The sequence below is a fragment of the Pan troglodytes genome, chromosome 5 (assembly GCF_028858775.2).
Source record: "Pan troglodytes isolate AG18354 chromosome 5, NHGRI_mPanTro3-v2.0_pri, whole genome shotgun sequence".
In the NCBI taxonomy this organism is placed as follows: domain Eukaryota; kingdom Metazoa; phylum Chordata; class Mammalia; order Primates; family Hominidae; genus Pan; species Pan troglodytes.
Window position 1 is genome coordinate 111,454,717 of NC_072403.2, and position 20,086 is coordinate 111,474,802.

At 40.5% G+C, this 20,086-nt stretch overlaps 1 protein-coding gene across 10 annotated transcripts in view; it reads right to left on the reverse strand.

The window, feature by feature from the left end:
• The window catches only part of USP45 (ubiquitin specific peptidase 45), an 83,493-nt gene extending 77,316 nt beyond the window's left edge, over positions 1-6,177 (reverse strand). For 3 of the 10 annotated variants that reach the window (XM_024357335.3, XM_009451700.5, XM_009451702.5), the window contains exons 1-2: positions 5,502-5,589; positions 250-359 (exon numbers count right to left, since the gene is read on the reverse strand). In XM_024357335.3, the coding sequence (XP_024213103.1) occupies positions 250-349 (100 nt within the window). In that variant the 5' untranslated portion in view covers positions 350-359; positions 5,502-5,589. Of the gene's footprint in view, positions 1-249; positions 360-4,136; positions 5,642-5,785 lie in introns of those variants that run through there. The other 7 variants (XM_009451697.5, XM_063813303.1, XM_518650.7 and 4 more) reach the window with 7 other exon arrangements.
• Between the last annotated feature and the right edge of the window lie 13,909 nt (positions 6,178-20,086).

Consider the following 20,086-nt stretch of genomic DNA (forward strand, 5'->3'; position numbering starts at 1 on the left):
CCCATATATACCCAAATCTGTGCATACTCAAGTCCCACAGTGGGCCCTGTGGAATCTGCATTTAGGAAGTCAGCCTGCCAAGTACGCAGTTTTCACGCATCCCAAGAATAGTGTATTTTCCATCTAGGTTTGGTGGAAAAAAATTTGTGTACAAGTTGATCCTCAGCGTTCAAACCCATGTTGTTGAAGGGTCAACTGCATTGTTATTTCTTCTCAACACTATTTGGGATGCCAAATATCACAATTTACCAGAAATATCATCTGAAGAGTCTTCATCATGAGGTACAGTAGGCCTTTTACTTCTTTTGGCTTTCTCAGGTAAAGCTTTAGTTGGATCTTTCACCCGCATCTGTTATTTACTGAAGGGATTGAGGGAAAAAAATTCATACATTTTAGTCTTCAAAATTAAAATTTTATATTTTATTTAATGTGTATTAAAACTGAAATGACTTCAATTTCAACTGGTCCGGGAAATCAACAGAGGAAGAAGAGGGGAACATCATTTGAAATGAAATAAATCTTTGTTAAATCAGTATACACATGGTATATTCCATTGGCTTTTGCCAACTATACCGTTATGGACTAAATGTTTGTGTCCCCACTCCAAATTGATATGTTGAAATCTAATCCCCCAAGTGATGGTACTTGGAGGTGAAGCCTTTGAGAGGTAATTAGGTCATGTAGGTGGAGCCCTCATGAATGAGACTGGCCTCTTATAATAAGAGGCTAGAAAGCTACCTTTGTATCCACATGAGGATATACGAGAAGATGGCCATCTATAAACCAGGAAGAAGGCCCTCACCAGATACTAGATTTGCCAGCATCTTGACCCTGTACTTCCCAGCTCCCAGTATTGTGAGAAATAAGTCTGTGTTGTTTAAACCACCCAGTCTATAATAATTTGCTATACCAGGCTGAACCAAGACACAACCCCTAAATATATGATGTCCAGGTGAATGACCAAAACTAAAGTTTTCATCAACGGAGTAAGTATTGCTTCTGGATAATGAGTTCTCTTTACCCTTTCCTCCCTTCTGCTAGCAAGGAAATAGTAGGAGCTGGATGAGCCATACTGGATCAAAAATGGAAGCTGTAAGCCAAGCATAGTAAAGCCACTCTATACCTGTGTTGTACAACTAGCACTGGAATATTAAGAGAAAATTAAATTTCTATCTTTTTAAGCTACTACATTTTTGGGGGTTTTTCACTCTAGCTTTTTATCATGAAAAATTTTAAACATCTACAAAAGTTAAAAGAACAGTATAATGAACACTCATATACTATTTAGATTCCACATTTATATTATTATTACTATTATTATTATTATTTTGAGATGGATCTCGGCTCACCGCAACCTCCACGTCCTGGGTTCAAGCAATTCTCCTGCCTCAGCCTCCCAAGTAGCTGGGATTACAGGCGTGTGCCACCAGGCTTGGCTAATTTTTTTTGTATTTTTAGTAGAGATAGGGTTTCACTGTGTTAGTCAGAATGGTCTCGATCTCCTGACCTCATGATCCGCCCACCTCAGTCTCCCAAAGTGCTGGGATTACAGGCGTGAGCCACCGTGCCCGGCTATTATTATTTTTTGAGACAAAGTCTCACTCTGATGGCCCAGGCTGGAGTGCAGTGGCCTGATTTCAGCTCACTGCAGCCTCGACCTCCCCAGGCTCAGGTGATACTCCCACCTCAGCCTCCCAAGTAGCTAGGACTACAGGTGCACACCACCATGCCCAGATAATTTTTTTGTATTTCTTAGTAGAGATGGGATTTCCCCATGTTGCCCAGGCTGGTCTCGAACTCCTGGGCTCAAGCAATCCACATGCCTTGGCTTCCCAAACTGCTGGGATTACAGGTATGAGCCATGGTGCCCCACCAATTCCACACCTATTAACAATTAGCTATGTTTGTTTTTATCTAAATATCAATATGTATGTGTGTATAGAGAGACACATATATGTATGTAAGTGTGTATATATATATATATATATAGTTGAACTATTTGAAAGTTGTAGAGATCTTGACAGTTCATCCCTAAATACTTCAGCATGTATCTCTTAAAAATAAGCACATTCTTCTATATAACAATGTAATCATATCTAAGAAAATTAATAATTTTCTAATATCATCTCATATTCCATCATATTCTAATTTCCTTAGTTGACCCTAAATTGTCTTCTATAGCTGGTTTTTTGAAAAAGATTCAATCAAGGTTTGCACTTGATATTGGTTATGTCTCTTTAGTATCTTTTAATCTATTAACAGAACAGTTCTTCCAACCTTTTACTTGCCTAAGACTTTAGCTTTTTAAAGAGATCAGGCCAGTGCATGAGTCACCTTGAGGGTCTTGTTAAAATGAAAGTTCTGCTTCAACAAGTCTGGCACAAGACCTGAGATTCTACCTACCTAAAAAGCTTCTAACTGAAGCCACTGCTGGGGGCCCATAGAATACTCTTTCGACAGCAAAGTTATATAATGTCTCACACTGAATTTGTCTCTTTCTTCATGGTGTTATTTACCTCTATCCCTTATATTTATTAAAAATTCAGTTAATTATCAAAGATTTTAGATACAAGCTAAGCATTTTTTAAAACTACTATATTTTGGAATCTCTGTTAGAGTAGCTTGGCCTACCTTTTACTCTCCTGCCTGGTGGCTAAGCAACATCGCAATTTTCATGGTTGCTGACTTACTTTTCAATGATCAAGGTAATGAATCTTTCAATTCAGTACTAAATTCCAAATCTTGATTTATTCATTCCATAATTCACAATAAGGGAGCTTTCAAGTTTACCATTAAGTCCAACGGTCATCACTACTGAACTAAGTTGCAATAAATTAAGGGCTTCCGGGTTAGGAACATGTAAAAAGCCTCTGAGTTCCTTGAGCACTTCATCTTTACCTTCTCCCTCCAAACTTCCTCATCTACTCTCCCCTACAGTTCCACCTTATAAAATCACTAATTTAAGTATCCCCTTCTCTGATAGCAACTTCCCAGTTCTTCCAACTTGCCTGATCAGCCACTCATATTTTCCTATAATGTCCAGGCTGACAAGAGGCTGCATCTCAACAAGTCCTTCCATGACCCTTACAGCAGGGCAGGGAGAAGTGGAAATGGCAAATGGAGAGCTGCTTCCTAAAGCAAGTCACATGGTGCATTTAACTTCAAGCAGACATGGAGAGGGGTTGCCCATGTACAAAGAGTGCAGCATTACATGTACCCAAAAATAGGTGAACCGGAATACTTGTGCAGAGCCTTAAGGACTACATCACCTCTCTGGCAGAACCCAATCCTAGATGAACCCAATTAACCATTTTCTCCATGTCGGGAGAAAGTCTCTTAAGAAAGCAGACTAGGTCCATTATTATTCACTTCACCTTCTGGTCAACTTACATACTATCCACAGAGCCATTTCAAATCTTCTTCACTTTCCTTAAACCTCTAACCCCTCCAACTCCCAACTAACTTACCAAAAACTGATCTAGTCTTTTATAAGGGAAAAGAGACATAAGCAGACAGCAAATTTGATCTTTCTAACCTCAAATTTGCAAACCTACCTCCATCAATTTAAATTTGATGTCCTGAAAAGAGATAGGTATAACTAATAAAGTACAGGGAAAATGGCCTATGAGAAACTGATTATATTTTCTCGCTGTGGTACAGATAAGCTCTTGATAAAGATGAGCATTAACACAGATAATGCTAGCAAAATAATAAACAAAACCAGGCATTTGACCTACATACTGTAAGCAACCTGTGCCTTTTTTCAAAAACACTGACTCAAACTTAACTTGGTAATGTAGAGGCAATTTCAGATGATTTTTCTGCCATATGTAATGTCTAAACAGACAGAATCATTTGGTACAGTAACCCACAATTCGGCAATTATTTATCTGTAGTTTTCCAATTTCCATTTGAGGCAAAAGGGCAAAATTAAAAGTCCAATTATTAGAGCTTCCAATACTTTTTATCATCAAAATTGTGTCTGGGCACTGGAGACTGGGAAGGATGGGAGTGGGGTGAGGAATGAGAAATTGCTTAATGGCCACAATGTACATTATTCAGGTGATGGTTACACTAAAAGCCCAGTACCACTAGGAAATATATCTTTGTAAAAAAACGGCACTTATATCCCTTACCTTTATACAAATTTACAAAACTGTGGCTGAGGATCTCCGTGATCTCCCCCACATTTAGAGCTTTGATAGGATGCACGGGACTCAACATATAGTTGAATTCATGGCTGACATTTATTACACAATGCAGTATGGATATAAAGGCTCATCATAATAGAAAAAGACACAAGCGGACTCTGGAGGAATCACGTGTAGGCTCCTTATGCGGTCTCCCTCCCAAGAGGGGTCAAACAAAACACATCTTTCCTCCATCAGTGAAAATGCAGCAGTTTCCGCGCAGGGAAGCCCATTAAAGACTTGGTGTCCCGGATTTTTACAGAAGCTGGTAATTTCGGCATAAAACATACTGTTCAGCACAAACCCAAAAATCTAAGTTCCCAGATGCCAAACAAGCACCAACATTGCAAGCAGTCCTTTCTAAGGATAGCAGTCTTAAGGCCTGCTATGTTAACTCTTTTTAGCACAAATATGTTCTGGCCATTTTTCTCATGCGGTTTTCCAAACAATAAACTTTATAGTTTTCAAGTCACCATCACTTAACACTTGTCTTTTCTCTAAAGTAGGATGTGCAACTAAGTTGTTTAGAAAGCTTTGTTTTTAAACAGGCTATGCAAAAAGCCCATATCCTTAAGAAAAAAAAATCCTTTTTTCCTACTCTTGGGCAATTATTTATGGGGGTTGGAAAGAGAAGAAAAGGTCACTATCTCCTTTTATATACCAAGCTCAAAAAGATGAGCAGCACTTATGGTTTTGCTGTGTATCACGCTCAGTTCTAAGCACTTCACAAATATTAACCCACGCAACCCTCACAACCACCTTAGGAGGTAAGTTGCTATTATTTTCCGCATTTTACACTTGAAACTGAGAAAGAGAAGTGAAGTGACTTGCAGAGGTCCCAAAGCCAGTAAGCGGTGGATGGAGATGCGGACCCAAGCAGTGCGGACCCAAGCAGTCCGGCCCCGGAGCTCCTAATACACGACGCTTCCAGAAAGTCATTAGACAGGCTTCCTCCGGTCACCAACACACACACACCCCGAGGATGTGAAGAGAAATGCGCCGCGATGAGGCGGACGGAAAGGTGTGGGGCCGCCGCGCGCCCAGGTCACCAGGGGACTCGGGCCCCTCCCAGGCCAGCCCCGACGCCCAGGGATTCTCCCGCAGCCGCATGGACCCGGAGCCGGCAGAGCGGCGCTCACACGGCCCTCGGTGACCGCCCGGCGCCCCCAGGGATCAGGAAGCCGAGTGGGGTGGGGAGCCTCTCTTCCAGCCTCGCCCACCCACAAGGGGGTCAAGGTCGCCGAAGCGAAGACCGAGAAACTGCGGCGACCATACCGCCGCTGCGACCAAAGCGCCGCATTCTCAACTCACCCCGCCGGGCCGGGCCGCAGCGTCTACAACCTGGGGAGACTGCGCCTGCGCGCTCGTCCCGCTCCCGGCAGAGGTGGGGCCTGGTTCGCCCGCCCCCAGCCAGGCCCGGGAGGGTTCCAGGCGGCGCGCCCGGGGCCGGGGAGCGCGGGGAGGGGTGAAAGGGCGGGGCCGGCTTGCGTGGCGCCTGCGTTCTGCGTGTCCGCAGAGCCCGGAGAGTCCCTGATAATCTAAGACTCATAGCCACCGACTAGCAATTTGTTAGGATCCTGGGCCAGCGTGCTCACCTCGGATGTTGCAGGAGTCCGGCTTAAGTCCCACTTGTTGCTGGGCACCTTCTGAAACAGCCTCCGATTTCCCTCCGTTACCCTCCTCTGAACTCTTTTTTTTTTTTTTGAGACGGAGTCTCGCTCTGTCGCCCAGGCTGGAGTGCAATGGCAAGATCTCGGCTCACTGCAACCTCCGCGTACCGGGTTCACGCCATTCTACTGCCTTAGCCTCCCGAGTAGCTGGGACTACAGGCGCCCGCCATCACGCCCGGCTAATTTTTTGTATTTTGTTTAGTAGAGACGGGGTTTCACCGTGTTAGCCAGGATGGTCTCGATCTCCTGACCTTGTGATCTGCCCGCCCCGGCCTCCCAAAGTGCTGGGATCACAGGCTTGAGCCACCGCGCCCGGCTCCGCCCCCACACCCCCGCCGCCCCCTGAACTCTTAAAGTCCCATCTAACATTCGTCATATATTATTGTGGTTTTTCCCCCATTGCTGTTGTCTTACGTATCCTTCTCTCTGCCTAACTAGATAGTACATTTCTTGAAATACACCTATACCTCCTCAAAGCCCGGTTATCTGTTGAAGTGGCCAGCACATTGCATGTTTAGTAAAAGTAGTTGGTTTGAAAATATTTTGTTTCAATCATGGATATTGCAAATGCCAACACTGGTTATGGATAGGTTCTAAAAGTCTGATCTTTCACAACTCTTCAGCCAAGGGACAAATGTGGCTTTAAGGATAAGAGCATTGGCGTAGAAATCAGAAGATACGAGAGTTAAAATTGCAAACACTAAATTTTTCTTTAAAAACTCTTCTAACAGTATTTACATGTGGAGAACTTGGCAAAGAAGGTTGATATTTGCTTATATCGTACTTACAAGGACCATTCATTTAACAAACATAATTGAGCACAGATATGCCAGTTGCTGTTACAGGTATAGAGGTACACTATCATTTTGGGGTTAGGATAATTTTTTTCCCTAGGGAAAAAGAAAATATTCCTCAAATAAGAAGAGGTCATGTGGTGTAATTTTGAAGGCAAAATTGTCTACTTCATAAATCAAAAGCTTTCATGTATTTTAACGTTGGATTTGACCTAGAACTTGGAAGAACAAGAACAAGCAAACTTGAGCAAATCTAAATAATTTGCATCTTAATTGTGTCACTGTAAAAGAGATTTTAAAAAATATATGTGGAAACCCAGTTTATGATTGATTTTTTTAAAGGGATTGAATTAGATTATGGAAATTTAGGTTCTTTTCTTCATAAGAAAAAAATTAGAAATTATCAAATACCATACAATACTTAAATTTTCTTGGAAACGACAAAATTCAAAGCTATCTTGATTTCCACTAGATAGACCCTTAGCATAACCAAAATCTCCAGAGATTTCAATCTTTGTTTCAAAACTTGGCATGAATTAAGGAAAATTCTCTAACACTATTTTATTTTATTTCTGATGTTCCTCATTTACCTTTTCACTTAATTGAATGTAAAATTTACTACTTGATGGATTATTCAAAGAAAGGAAATTATTTTTAAATATTACTCAGTAAGTATGTTTTAGTGCTATTACAATGACATTATAACAAAACATCAAATAAAAATATAGATTACCTTAAGATTACCTAACCATGTATTTTCCAAATAATGCTAAATATCTTAAATTTACCATCATGTTCTGTTTGGAAATATGGGGAATCTTTGTTAAGCTGTAGGCTATATATATTCCTCTTATATTTCTATCAAGTGTATTTTTTTCCTTTTTTTGTTTTTTTGAGACGGATTCTCTCTCTGTTGTCCAGGCTGGAGTGCAGTGGCATGGTCTCAGTTCACTGCAACCTCTGCCTCCTGGGTTCAAGCAATTCTCCTGCCTCAGCCTCCCTAGTAGCTGGGATTATAGGCACTTGCCACCACACATAGCTAATTTTTTTTTTTTTTTTGTATTTTAGTAGACAAGGTTTCACCATGTTGACCAGGCTGGTCTTGAACTCCTGACCTCAAGCAATCCATCTGCCTTGGCCTCCCAAAGTTCTGGGATTAAAGGTGTGAGCCACCGAGCCCAGCTCCTTTTTATCAAACACCAAATTGAACCAGATATCAAGTATATATTTTTAAGATACACTCTTTATTTTAAAAGTAATACCTGCTGGTTTCTCATCTTCCCCTCCTTCCCACACTCCCATTTCCTCTTCTCTGCTTGCTGTTTTCTGATATATAGTTTTAGGCACTGTCTTTGTGCGTACACCAGGCATTTGTACCATGTTTTTATATGACTACCTTTATGCTAAAAGATAACACAGCTTAGATTACAGTCTACATTCTCTTCTATGACTTGAATTTTTCACTTCACAGTATATGTCAGACATATTTTCATATTAACCTATTTTTGTTGTTGTTGTTGTTGAGACAGAGTCTTGCTCTGTCACCCAGGCTGGAGTACAGTGGCATGATCTCGGCTCACTGCAACCTCTGCCTCCCGGGTTCAAGCGATTCTCCTGCCTCAGCCTCCCGAGTAGCTGGGGCAACAGGCATGCGCTGCCACACTTGGCTAATTTTTGTATTTTTAGTAGAGACGGGGTTTCACCATGTTCACCAGGCTGGTCTTGAACTCCTGACCTCAGGTGATCTGCCTGCCTCGGCCTCCCAAAGTGCTGGGATTACAGGCGTGAGCCACCGTGCTGGGCCATATTAGCCTCATTTTTTTGAGCAGTTGCTTAAGTCTCTTGTGAATGAATGTTTTTATTTTTTCATCAGTTTCTTGTTAGTGTACACTTGTCTTTGCTTACTAACACAAATATTCTCAGTAAATAAACTGTTCACTATGGAAATGCTGAGTCAACAGATGTTCATTTAAAGTTTTGATAAAAATTCTTTTAAAAAAAGAGAATCACATGAAAGTCCATACATTTCCTAATTTTTCATTTTATTAGTCTGTTATATGGGGACTTAAAGTTGATTTTAAAAGAAATGGGTGTGAAATGACTTTATTGGTCAAAAATAAAATAAAATAAAAAGAAAAGGGAAAAATCCCAAGTCTCTTAAAAATTGTCTTCCTTCTGCCGGGCGTGGTGGCTCACTCCTGTAATCCCAGCACTTTGGGAGGCTGAGGCGGGTGGATCACTTGAGGTCAGGGGTTCAAGACCAGCCTGGCCAACATGGTGAAACCTCGTCTCTACTAAAAATACAAAAATTAGCCAGGCTTGGTGGCTACTGGGGAGGCTGAGGCAGGAGAATCGCTTGAACCCGGGAGCCAGAGGTTGCAGTGAGCCGAGATCTTGTCACTGTACTCCAGCCTGGGCAACAGAGTGAGAATCTGCCTCAAAAAGAAAAAAAAAAGAAGAAAAGAAAAGAAAAAAAAAAAGAAAAAAAGCCTTCTTTCCAATAGCCTTTCACTAACATATGAGTAACAACAAAAAATTAAATTAGTTGTTTGAGAATTAATGATTCATATCAACTCAGCACTAGTAAATCTTTCTCAGAAAAGTGAAAACTATTTCTCCCTCTTTTATCAATTTTAAGTCTTGCTTAAATTATTCCTTAACAATGATGGAATAACTTGGACACAATGATCAAGATAACTAGGAACAATGATCAAGAATCTCTTTTGACAAGATCTTTTTGCTGCAATGACTCTTAAATAAACTAAGTTTAGCAGTGTGCTATATATGGAAAGGCATATTTATCTCCTCAGAAAAAAAAGTCCTACATAAAAATATTTTTAAAATAATAATTAGTTATGAGCCCTAAAAGAATAATTGTTTAGTAATACTTCTCCTGCAAAAGCAGAAATCAGATTAAATATTGTTCAGTGAGGCCAAGTACATTGTTTCCCTATCTTGTGTTCATACTACCTGTGATTTATGATGTATATTTAGAATGAGGATGCCACAGAGACTACATGAATCTACAGTATATAGTGATATCTTAGTTAAAAGTGAATCCACAAAATAAATTACATGGAGACTATGGTTAAGCTCCAAATTATTTGGAAAATAATTATAAATGATGTCATTGGTCTAGAAATCTGAAATGGTTTATAGCTTATTAAATTATTGATAACTGAAGAATTTAAAAGTAAATGCTTAATGAAATGATTCCTTGGACATACACTTTAATAATGCCATTTAAACATGAATATTTTAATTTTTTTTTTGAGATAGGGTCTCACTCAGTCACTCAGGCTGATCACAGTGCACTATAGCCTCATACTCCTGAGTTCAGGTGACTCTCCTGCCTTAGCCTGCTGGTAACTGGGACTACAGGTTGGAACCACAGCACCTGGTCAAATATTTTAATTTTTAACTGTAAATCTATTTGCAGTTAAATATAGCTTTTATTATGTTTGGGAACCAACCTGAGAATAAATAAAAAATAAGATAATGAGAAGCTTTATGTGGTAGGCTTAATAATGACCTCCTGCCCCAAAGATGTTCATGTTCTACAAACCCGAAACTTGTGAATGTGTTACCTTAACTGGCAAAAGGGACTTCGAAGATGTGATTAAATTAAGTATCTTGAGATGAGAAGATTATCATGGATTATCTCTGTGGTCTGAATGTAAAGGTCCTTATAAAAGAGAGGCAGCAGAATCAGAGGAAGAGAAGGAGATGTGATAACAGAAGCAGGAGTCAGAATCAGGGATTTGAAGCTCAAAGTTGTTGGCTTTGAAGATGGAGAAGGAGGCCATGAGAGCCAAGGAATGCAGGCAACCACTACAAGACAGAAAAGACAAGTCAAGAAATTCTACTCTGGAGCTCAGAAGAAACACAGGCTTGCTGACACCTTGATTTTAGCCAAGTGAGACTTCTAATCTACAGAATTGTATATAGTAAACTTGTGTTGTTTTAAGCCAGTAAATTTGGGGTAATTTGTTACGGTAGCAATAGGAAACTGACACATATTATACAATAGTTGGACATAACCCTGACAAAGCTATAGTCAAATATCATCAATTCGTGGAGGAATTGAACTCCTCCTGACCTCAAGCAATCCATCTTGACGTTATTTTAATGCCTACATCAGTTGAGCCAGCTATCAGAGTTAAGAACAATTCTTAGAAAAGTTATCCATGTAGTCAGTCTGTTTTAAACAAATCCAATGTATGAAAATCATGTTATAAGGTAAATTGGAAACGTTTATTTCCTTTAACTCTTTAAATAATGTGTCACACTTTTTGCTATTTTTAAACTTTGTGTCTCCTACAAAATAATAATCAAAAACAAAAAAAGTAAGCATAACCCGTAGTTTCTTTCCAAATGCCTTTTAAGTTTCAAAGCAGTAATTACACCTTGCGGCACTACCCGGTTCGGCCGGTGCCTGGCTGGAGGGCGCCGGAGAGCCTGGAGCAGGGCGCCAGGAGGCCGGAGCAGGAGAAGGAGTAGGAGGAAGTGGTTACTAGCGCGGCGGCCGCCGGCCCGCAATGGTGCTACCCTGGTTGCTGCTCGAGACTGCGCGCAGGGCGGTCCTCGGGTCCGCGGAGGCTGCGCTCTGCGGTGAGCTTGGTGGTCCCTGGGGAAAGGGAGAGCGCCTAACCTTAGACTTCAGGCAAGGGTTAACATTGGTGGGGGTGCTCGCTTCTTTAGACTTCCAGTTAAAAGTCAGACCCATCACTCTTGGCACCTGGGGATGTAACACCCACCTGGGGAAGATTTCGGGCTACCCGAACCTGTGGGCGCTCTGGGTACGCAGGGACAGAGGTAAACATTGCTCCAGCGAGGTCGTATGGGAGGGCGTTTATATTGGTAGTGGTGCTTGACTGAGCAATACATGAAAGCCAATTTCGCGACTCAGAGGAGCGAGCAAGATGGCCACTCCCTGCCGGCGAGAGTCGTAATGCCGAGCCCAGCCTTGCGAGTTACATTTGTGACCCGCTACAGAGCAGCGCTCGGCGCTTCATGAAACAGCCACCTAGAACTATAACGTGTTAGAACTATAAAAATACCACCCCTCATTTTACCGATGAGCCAGCAGAAGCCAGAGAAATGAAGGTGGTTACCGGAGGCGTTGGGTCTAGAACTCAAAGCAGTCCCTTCTTTTCGCTTTGCATGCTGCCTCTCCAGCACCAACTTTTATCTGTGGATGCAGCTACAGGGACCCAGCATTAACACAGCTTACCCCCAGCCCCACCTACCTATTTTAACTGTTGGTAAGTCCTCTGTAGTTTAAGATGTGCTTTTCTATGCAAATTTTTTTTCTTTTCTCCTTTTTTTTCTTTCTTTCTTTCTTAAGAAACAGAGTCTGGCTCTGTCGCCCAGGCTGGAATGCAGTGCTGCAATCACAGCTCACTGCAGCTTGAAACTCCTTGGCTCAAGCGATCCTCCCCTCAGTCTGCAAGTAGCTAGGACTACAGGCGGAGGCCATCAGGCCCAGCTGATTTTGTTTGTTTTGTTTTTGTAGAGATGGGGTTTTAGCTATGTTTCTCAGGCTGGTCTCTAACTCCTGGCCTCAAGTGATCCTCCTGCCTCGGCCTCCCACAGTGTTGGAATTACAGGTGTGAGCTACTGCTCCTGGCCACAGAGTGTTTCCTTTCACCTTTATTCAAGAATCATTTGGTGGGGCGCGGTGGCTCTTGCCTGTAATCCTAGCACCGGGAGGCTGAGCTTTTTGAGCTCAGAAGTTCAAGACCAGCCTGGCCAACATGGCAAAACCCTGTCTGTAGAAAAAATTAGCTGCTCTTGGTGGCACACACCTGTAGTCCCAGCTACTTGGAGGGCTGAGGCAGGAGGATCACTTGAGCCCAGGAGGTCGAGACTGCAGTGAGCCAAGATCACAGCACTGCACTCCAGCCCAGGTGACAAAGTGAGACCCTGTCTTTTAAAAAAAGAATCATTTATTGAGCTCTGGGACTGGCGTGGTGGCTCACGCCTATAATCTCAGCATTTTGGGAGGCCAAGGCAGGAGGACTGCTTGAGCCCAGGGGTTCGAGACCAGCCTGGGCAACATAGTGATACCCCCATCTCTACTAAAAAAGAAAAAAAAAAAAAAACCCCAGCATGGTAGCACACACATGTAGTCCCGGCTACCGGTGAGGCTGAGGTGGGAGGACTTGCTTAAGTCTGGGAGGTCTAGGATACAGTGAGTCATTATTGCACCACTGCACTCCAGCCTGGGCCACAGAGCAAGACTTTGTCTCAAACATGAAAAATCAATCATTTATTGAGCTCCTAAACTGCCGGGCTTCCTGCTGGGGATACGGCCTCTGCAGCTCAGTTCACCCATTTCTAGGGAAGGCAGACACAAGTAATCACCACACACAGCCCAGTCAAGTGACACTGCAATGGAAAAGAACAACTGACTCTGAGTTCTAGAAAATATTAGAAAAAGGTATCTTTTTCATTTAAATTATGCTGTAATACAAAAATCAGCCAAGCGCTTGTAGTCCCAGCTACTAAGGAGGCTTAGGTGGAAGGATTACTTGAGCCTGGGAGATCATGCCACTGCACTTCAGTCTGGTCGCCAGAGCGAGACCCTGTCTCAAAATAAATAAATATACATATAAAATTACGCTAGTGGTTGGGCACAGTGGCTGACGCCTGTAATCCCAGCACTTTGGGAGGCCAAGGTGGGTGGATCACCTTATGTCAGGAGTTTGAGACCAGCCTGGCCAACATGGTGAAACTCTGCCTCTACTAAAAATATAAAAATTAGCCAGGCGTGGTAGCACATGCCTGTAATCCCAGTTACTCAGGAGGCTGAGGCAGGAGAATTGCTTGAACCTGGGAGGCGGAGGTTGCAGTGAGCCAAGATTGCACTATTGTACCCCAGCCTGGGTGACAGAACAAGACTCCATCTCAAAAAAAAAAAAAATTATGCTAGTATTAAATGATTCTATCCTCATATGAAAACAAAACACAACATATGGCTCCTTTATATATCCTCCCCTTCCCACTCTTCTCCCCAGATATGGCTTGATACACATCCTTCTAAACACTTGTCTATGAATATACATAAATAAAAGTACATAAAAATACTGTATATACAAATGTGATCTGTGCATACTTTTCTGCAATTTTTTCTCAGGTATTCAGAAGCCTTCCATGGCGGCACATGTAACTCTCTTAACTGCTGCATATATTCCACCATTTCACCAGTCACCTATTGATGAACATTTTGATTTCCAATTTTTTTGCTATTATAAAGTTGTTCAGTAATTATCATTGTACATACCACTTTGTGTATTTCTACAAATATTTTACTAAAATAGATATCTAGATGCAAAATTGTTAGATTAAAGGGGAGGTGGCAAGGGACATTTAACTGGAGAGTAAGAGTGTTCCACGGAGAGATGAGGGAGAAAGCTATTTCTTTCAGAATGGGCAGTATGTATAAATCACAAAGGAAAGGCAGAAATAGATATTGATTGATTGCACTGTATATACATTACCTTACTGAAAGCTCATAGGTTTAAATGATAATAATATTCCTATTTTACAAATAAGAAACTAAGTCCTACAAATTTTAAGTAATTTCTGTAGGGTTACAGGGATAAGTGGGTAAGCCAGAATGTGACTCTAGGTTTATCTGACTCTAAAATCCCTTCTCTTTTCATTATAAAACTGTATTTAGAGCACACATATACTTTTTTTTTTTTTTTGAGATGGAGTCTTGCTCTGTTGCCCAGGCTGGAGGGCAGTGGCGCAATCTCCGTTCACTGCAACCTCTGCCTCGTGGGTTCAAGTGATTCTCCTGTCTCAGCCTCCTGAGTAGCTGGGATTACAGGCACGTGCCACCACGCCCAGCTAATTTTTGTATTTTTAGTAGAGGCGGGAGTTTCACCATGTTGGTCAGGCTGGTCTCGAACTCCTGACCTTGTGATCCGCCCGCCTCGGCCTCCCAAAGTTCTGGGATTACAGGCATGAGCCACTGTGCCCAGCCAGGAGCACACATATACTTTTGATGTAGCTGGAGGATAGAGCAATTGGGGCCTAAGAGGAGAAATGAAGGGAGGAGTGGGTTTGGTAAACTGTGCTGGTAAGGGGTTGTTGAAAGGCATTAAGGAACATACTAAGGAGCTTGGATTCTATCCTGTGATGTAATGCTGCAGTGACATCCAGGTGATGTTAGGTTTACTAATGTGGAAACCACAAAACTGGAGGTTATTCAAAGGTTAGGCTGAAAAGGTAAAAATCAGGTGCAGTCTGTATTACTCTTGAAAATCCCTCTAGAGAACCACACATCATCTCTCAGTAAATCCCAAATAGCCAGTTTTTCTTCAATATAGGAACAGATTAGTGTTTCTTTGAGCACAAGATGAAGTGGTTGATTTGCCAGTGGAGCACATGCTGTACATAAAAACACACACTATTGGCTTTAAATAATTAGTATGCAATAGAGGCTCATATCATGAGAGGCTTGGGGGCAGCTGAGCCTCATCAAACAAATAGGCTTACTTCAGGCTTTTGCTCACTGAGTGTTCATTGGTTCTAGTGTTCACTGGTTATTTCCCCCATCCTCCACCTCCCAATAGGAATATAATTGAATTATAGAAAGTTAAATATCAGTTAGATGACTACAAGAAAAACATAACTATTTGATCCAGTTAAAGAAGTTACTTGCTGTCACTGTCTTTCACAGTGGCTAAGAGCCAGAATCTTGAGTTTAACATAAATTATAAAATTACTATAGTTTTCTAGTTCCTAACAATGAGAAGCAGTAATGAGCATTAATTCAGCCTGCTGGCTCTTTATATTCTGGGAATTCAGAAAACAGCTAGCTGGATGAGAAACAGTTTGATTCCAGGTTAAGATCTAATGTTGTAGACACAGTGAATCAACTTTTCAAATCTGAAGGGGGTGAGGAAACCTATATTTTTATTTTTAAGTTTTGTTTATTGTGGTAAAATATGTATAAAATGTGATTTTAACTATTTTGAATGTACAATTCAGTAGCATTAATTATATTCGCAGTGTTGTGCAACCATCAACACTTTTTATTTCAGTACAAAAATTTTCATCACCCCAAACAAAAACTCCCCATTCCTCCTCCCTCCAACTCCTGACAACCTCTAACCTACTTTCTATGAATTTGCCTGTTCTATATATTTCATATAAATGGAATCATATAATATTTGTCCTTTGCGTCTGGCTTATTTCACTCAGCATGTTTTCAAGGTGTATCCATATTGTAGCACGTGTCAGTACTTCATTTTTATGACTAATATTCCATTGTATGTATACATCACATTTTATTTATCCATAATCTGTTGATGAACACTTGGGTTGTTTCCACCTTTTGGTTATTGTGAATAAATATAAGCATTAGTGTACAAGTATTTGTTTGAGCCCCTGTTTTCATTTGAGCATATACATGGGAGTGGAACAGCTGGAAACCTGTTCGTTTAAACCTTTATAGCTATTTGTCCATTTTTATGTTACTTTCCTAGCCATGAAAATGACAGATGAAAATAGAAAAGTGTGGCTGGTCTGAAGGTAGTGAGTTACCTCAATTGATTGTCCAGTCAGTTACAGATCGAACTTGTTCTACTCTTTCCCTCCTTCTCACTACTGCACTTGACTAGTCTTAAAAAAAAAAAAAAGAAATAAAAGAGTGTCTGTTTTTCATAAGAAGATACGCTTTTTTTGCAACTTACTTTTGGCTTTTCTTAACTACTTAATACATGGAACTGCTGTTTATTTCTTTTGGCCTATGAGCCCTGCAAAAAATTACCAAGGCATTAAGAGCATTGTAAACCCAGAAAGTTTGGGAACCTTAGGTTTATACATAATGTTCAACAACTAGTTTTTTAAATTCAATACTATTTTGGACAACTTACATTAAATAATGCATATCCCATTGTATAAATGTACCACTTATAACAGTTGCCTTATTGATGAACTTTCAGCTTATTGTAGTTTTCTAATGTTACAAAGAATGCTACCCACAAACATAATTGCATATATATACATCTGTATTAACTCATACTAAGATTTCTGTAGGATAGATTCCTAAAACTAAAATTGTGAGGTAAAAAGGATATACATACTTAAAATGTTATTACAGCTAAATTTCCCTTCAAAAGTTTGTGACATTATACACTACCAGCAATGTATGAAAGTACCCATTTCCTCTTTCCCTCACCAATATTTGATATTATAAATTCTTTTAATTTTTACAAACCTGACAAAATAACAAAATTTTGTTTATATCTTGTATTTCCTTAATTAGTAGTGAGATTGGGCACCTTTTCACATTTTATTGGCTATTTATATTTCTCCTGTCAATCCACGTTCATATATTTTGACCATTTTTCTATGGGGATTTTTTTCTTTTTCCTAGTTATTTGTATGAACTCTATTTTATTAACACTAATCTTTTGTTTTTTTTCTATGTTACAAGAATTTTCTTCCTACCTGTTACTTGTATTCAAAATGTTCATTGTTCTTTTTCCATATGTAACTTTAGCATTTTTATGAGATCAAACCTTTATGATTTCTGGTTTTTGTCATGTTTAGAATGGCCTTCCTATCCTAAGACTTAAATTATCTACTCATGTTTTCTATGAGTACTTTTAAGATATTAGATTTTAGGGCCGGGCGCTGTGGCTCACGCCTGTAATCCCAGCACTTTGGGAGGCCCAGGTGGGCGGATCACAAGGTCAGGAGATCAAGACCATCCTGGCTAACACGATGAAATCCCGTCTCTACTAAAAATACATAAAATTAGCCGGGTGTGGTGGCGGGCGCCTGTAGTCCCAGCTACTCGGGAGGCTGAGGCAGGAGAATGGCGTGAACCCGGGAGGCACAGCTTGCAGTGAGCCGAGACTGCGCCATTGCGCTCCAGCCTGAGCGACAGAGCGAGACTCCATCTCAAAAAAAAAAAAAAAAATTAGATTTTAGGTTTATATTTGGAATTTATTTAAGCATAAGGGATGGGGTAACAGCCTGCTTAGTGTTTTCTCCTACTTAGTTGGCCTGTTTATTAAATATAATGTCATTTTCTTATTAATTTGCAATGTCACTGTTAGCAGATACTAAATTCTCATATAAAGTATATTGTAAGTCTCTTTTCTGGACTTAGACTTTTAAACCTTTTCTTATGCCAGCTCTACACTACTTAAATCAATTTTACTATATTTAATACTTTAAACAAAATTTGAAGCATACCTGTATAATTTACCTTTTTTCCTTTTTTTTTTTTTCTTTTGAGACAAAGTCTCACTCTGTCACTTAGGCTGGTGGAGTGCAGTGGTGCCATCACAGCCTTACTGCAGCCTCCACCTCGTGGGCTCAAACGATCATCCTGCCTCAGCTTCCCTAGTAGCTGGGACTACAGGCAGGTGCCATCATATCTGGCTAATTTTTAAAAAAACCTTTAGTAGAGATGGAGTCTCACTGTGTTGCCCAGGCTGTCTCCAACTCCTGGACTCAGGTGATCCTCCCACCTCAGCCTCCCAAAGTATTGTGATTACAGGCGTGAGCCACTGCACCTGGCCTTATTTACCTTTCTTATAGTGGTCATTTTGTTGTGAAATATGAACATTATTAATTTTTTTGTTATTTTAAAAATCTTTTGGATATTCTTTTTAAAAAAATAATTTTAGACCTGTAGAAAAGTTGCAAAAGTAAAAGTTTCCTTTATGGTTACCAACTTCACATAGTATGAACATTTTACATAGTGCAATTACTGAAATCAGGAAATTAATATTGATATAATACTATTAACTAATCCGCAGCCTTTAATCTTTCTTGACATTGACACTTTTAAAAAGGGTACTAGTTACTTTGTAGATTTTTTGTCTGAGGTTTTCTTCTAATTAGATTCAGGACATGAATTTTTTTTGCAAGAATACTAAGGAAGTGATATTGTGCACTCTTCTCAGGGCCTCATATCAGGAGGCATATGTTATCAACATGTCTTATTACTAGTGGAGTTATCTTTGAATAACTAGTTAAAGTAGTATCCTTCAGGTTTCTCCCTTTGTAATTAGTATCTCATGGAAAGATATTACCTCATTTCTCATCACACTTTCACTCACTAGATCTATATCCATCAATGGTTTTTATCTGCAACAATTATTACTGGAGTGTTTGCCTAATGGTTTTCTGTTCCCATCATTCCTTCTATATTTATTAGTTGGAAGTTCCCATATAAGGAAGATAATCCCTTCTCCCCATTTATTTATTCAATTATATCCTTAAACCAGTATGGACCCATGGATTTATTTTATTGTATGGGTTCCAATACCATATTATGTTACAATATTATATTACGATACCATATTATGTAACAAAATGTTGGCACTCTGTATCTGCAGGTTCAACACCAGAGGATTCACGTCAACTAGAGAGAAAATATTCAGGAAAAAACCAAAATAACAATACAACAACAACAAAAACCCAAAAATACAGTATAACAATTACTTACAGAGCATTTACATTGTACTAAGGATTATAAGTAAATGAGATGATTTAAAGTACACGGGAGATGTGCATAAGTTATATGCAAATGCTATGCCATTATATATAAGGGACTTGAGCATCCACAGACTTTGGTATCCAAGGGAGTACTGGAACCAATCCCCTTCAGATACCAAAAGGCGACTGTATTTAAGAGATAGAAACAGTGTCAGGCCGGGCGCAGTGGCTCACGCCTGTAATCCCAGCACTTTGGGAGGCTAAGGCAGTCGGATCACGAGGTCAAGAGATCGAGACCATCCTGACCAACATGGTGAAACCCCGTCTCTACTAAAAACAGAAAAATTAGCTGGGCATGGTGGCATGCACCTCTAGTCCCAGCTACTCAGGAGGCTGAGGCAGGAGAATTGCTTGAACCCAAGAGGCGGAGGTTGCAGTGAGCCAAGATTGCGCCATTGCATTCCAGCCTGGCGACAGAGCCAGACTCCATCTCAAAAAAAAAAAAAAAAAAAAAAACAGTGCCATTAAGTACTTACAAGTGTAGTATAAAATGTAAGGTCCCCACATCTAATCTATGGCTTAATATCTTTGCTTGCAAGGGGAAATGAAATTAAAATTTTCTTAATATTGTAACTTGGATTAAGATTTACAGATTATTTCCATAATTCACTTACCAGATGCTGAATGTGTATTTACAAGCTCCCACCAATTAAGGGGCTTGGAAAGAGTAAAATATGGAACTGACACAAGGCCCATATCAAACATTCAGGGCAGCACAGGCTGCATCCTGATGCTCAGTGTCAGGATACATGCATACATGGAAAAACTCCTTTCTCTTCTTTTGAGATGGAGTTTTGCTCTGTTGCCAGGCTGGAGTGCAATGTCACGATCTCACCTCACTGCAACCTCTGTCCCCTAGGTTCAAGCAATTCTCCTGCCTCAGCCTCCCGAGCAGCTGGGA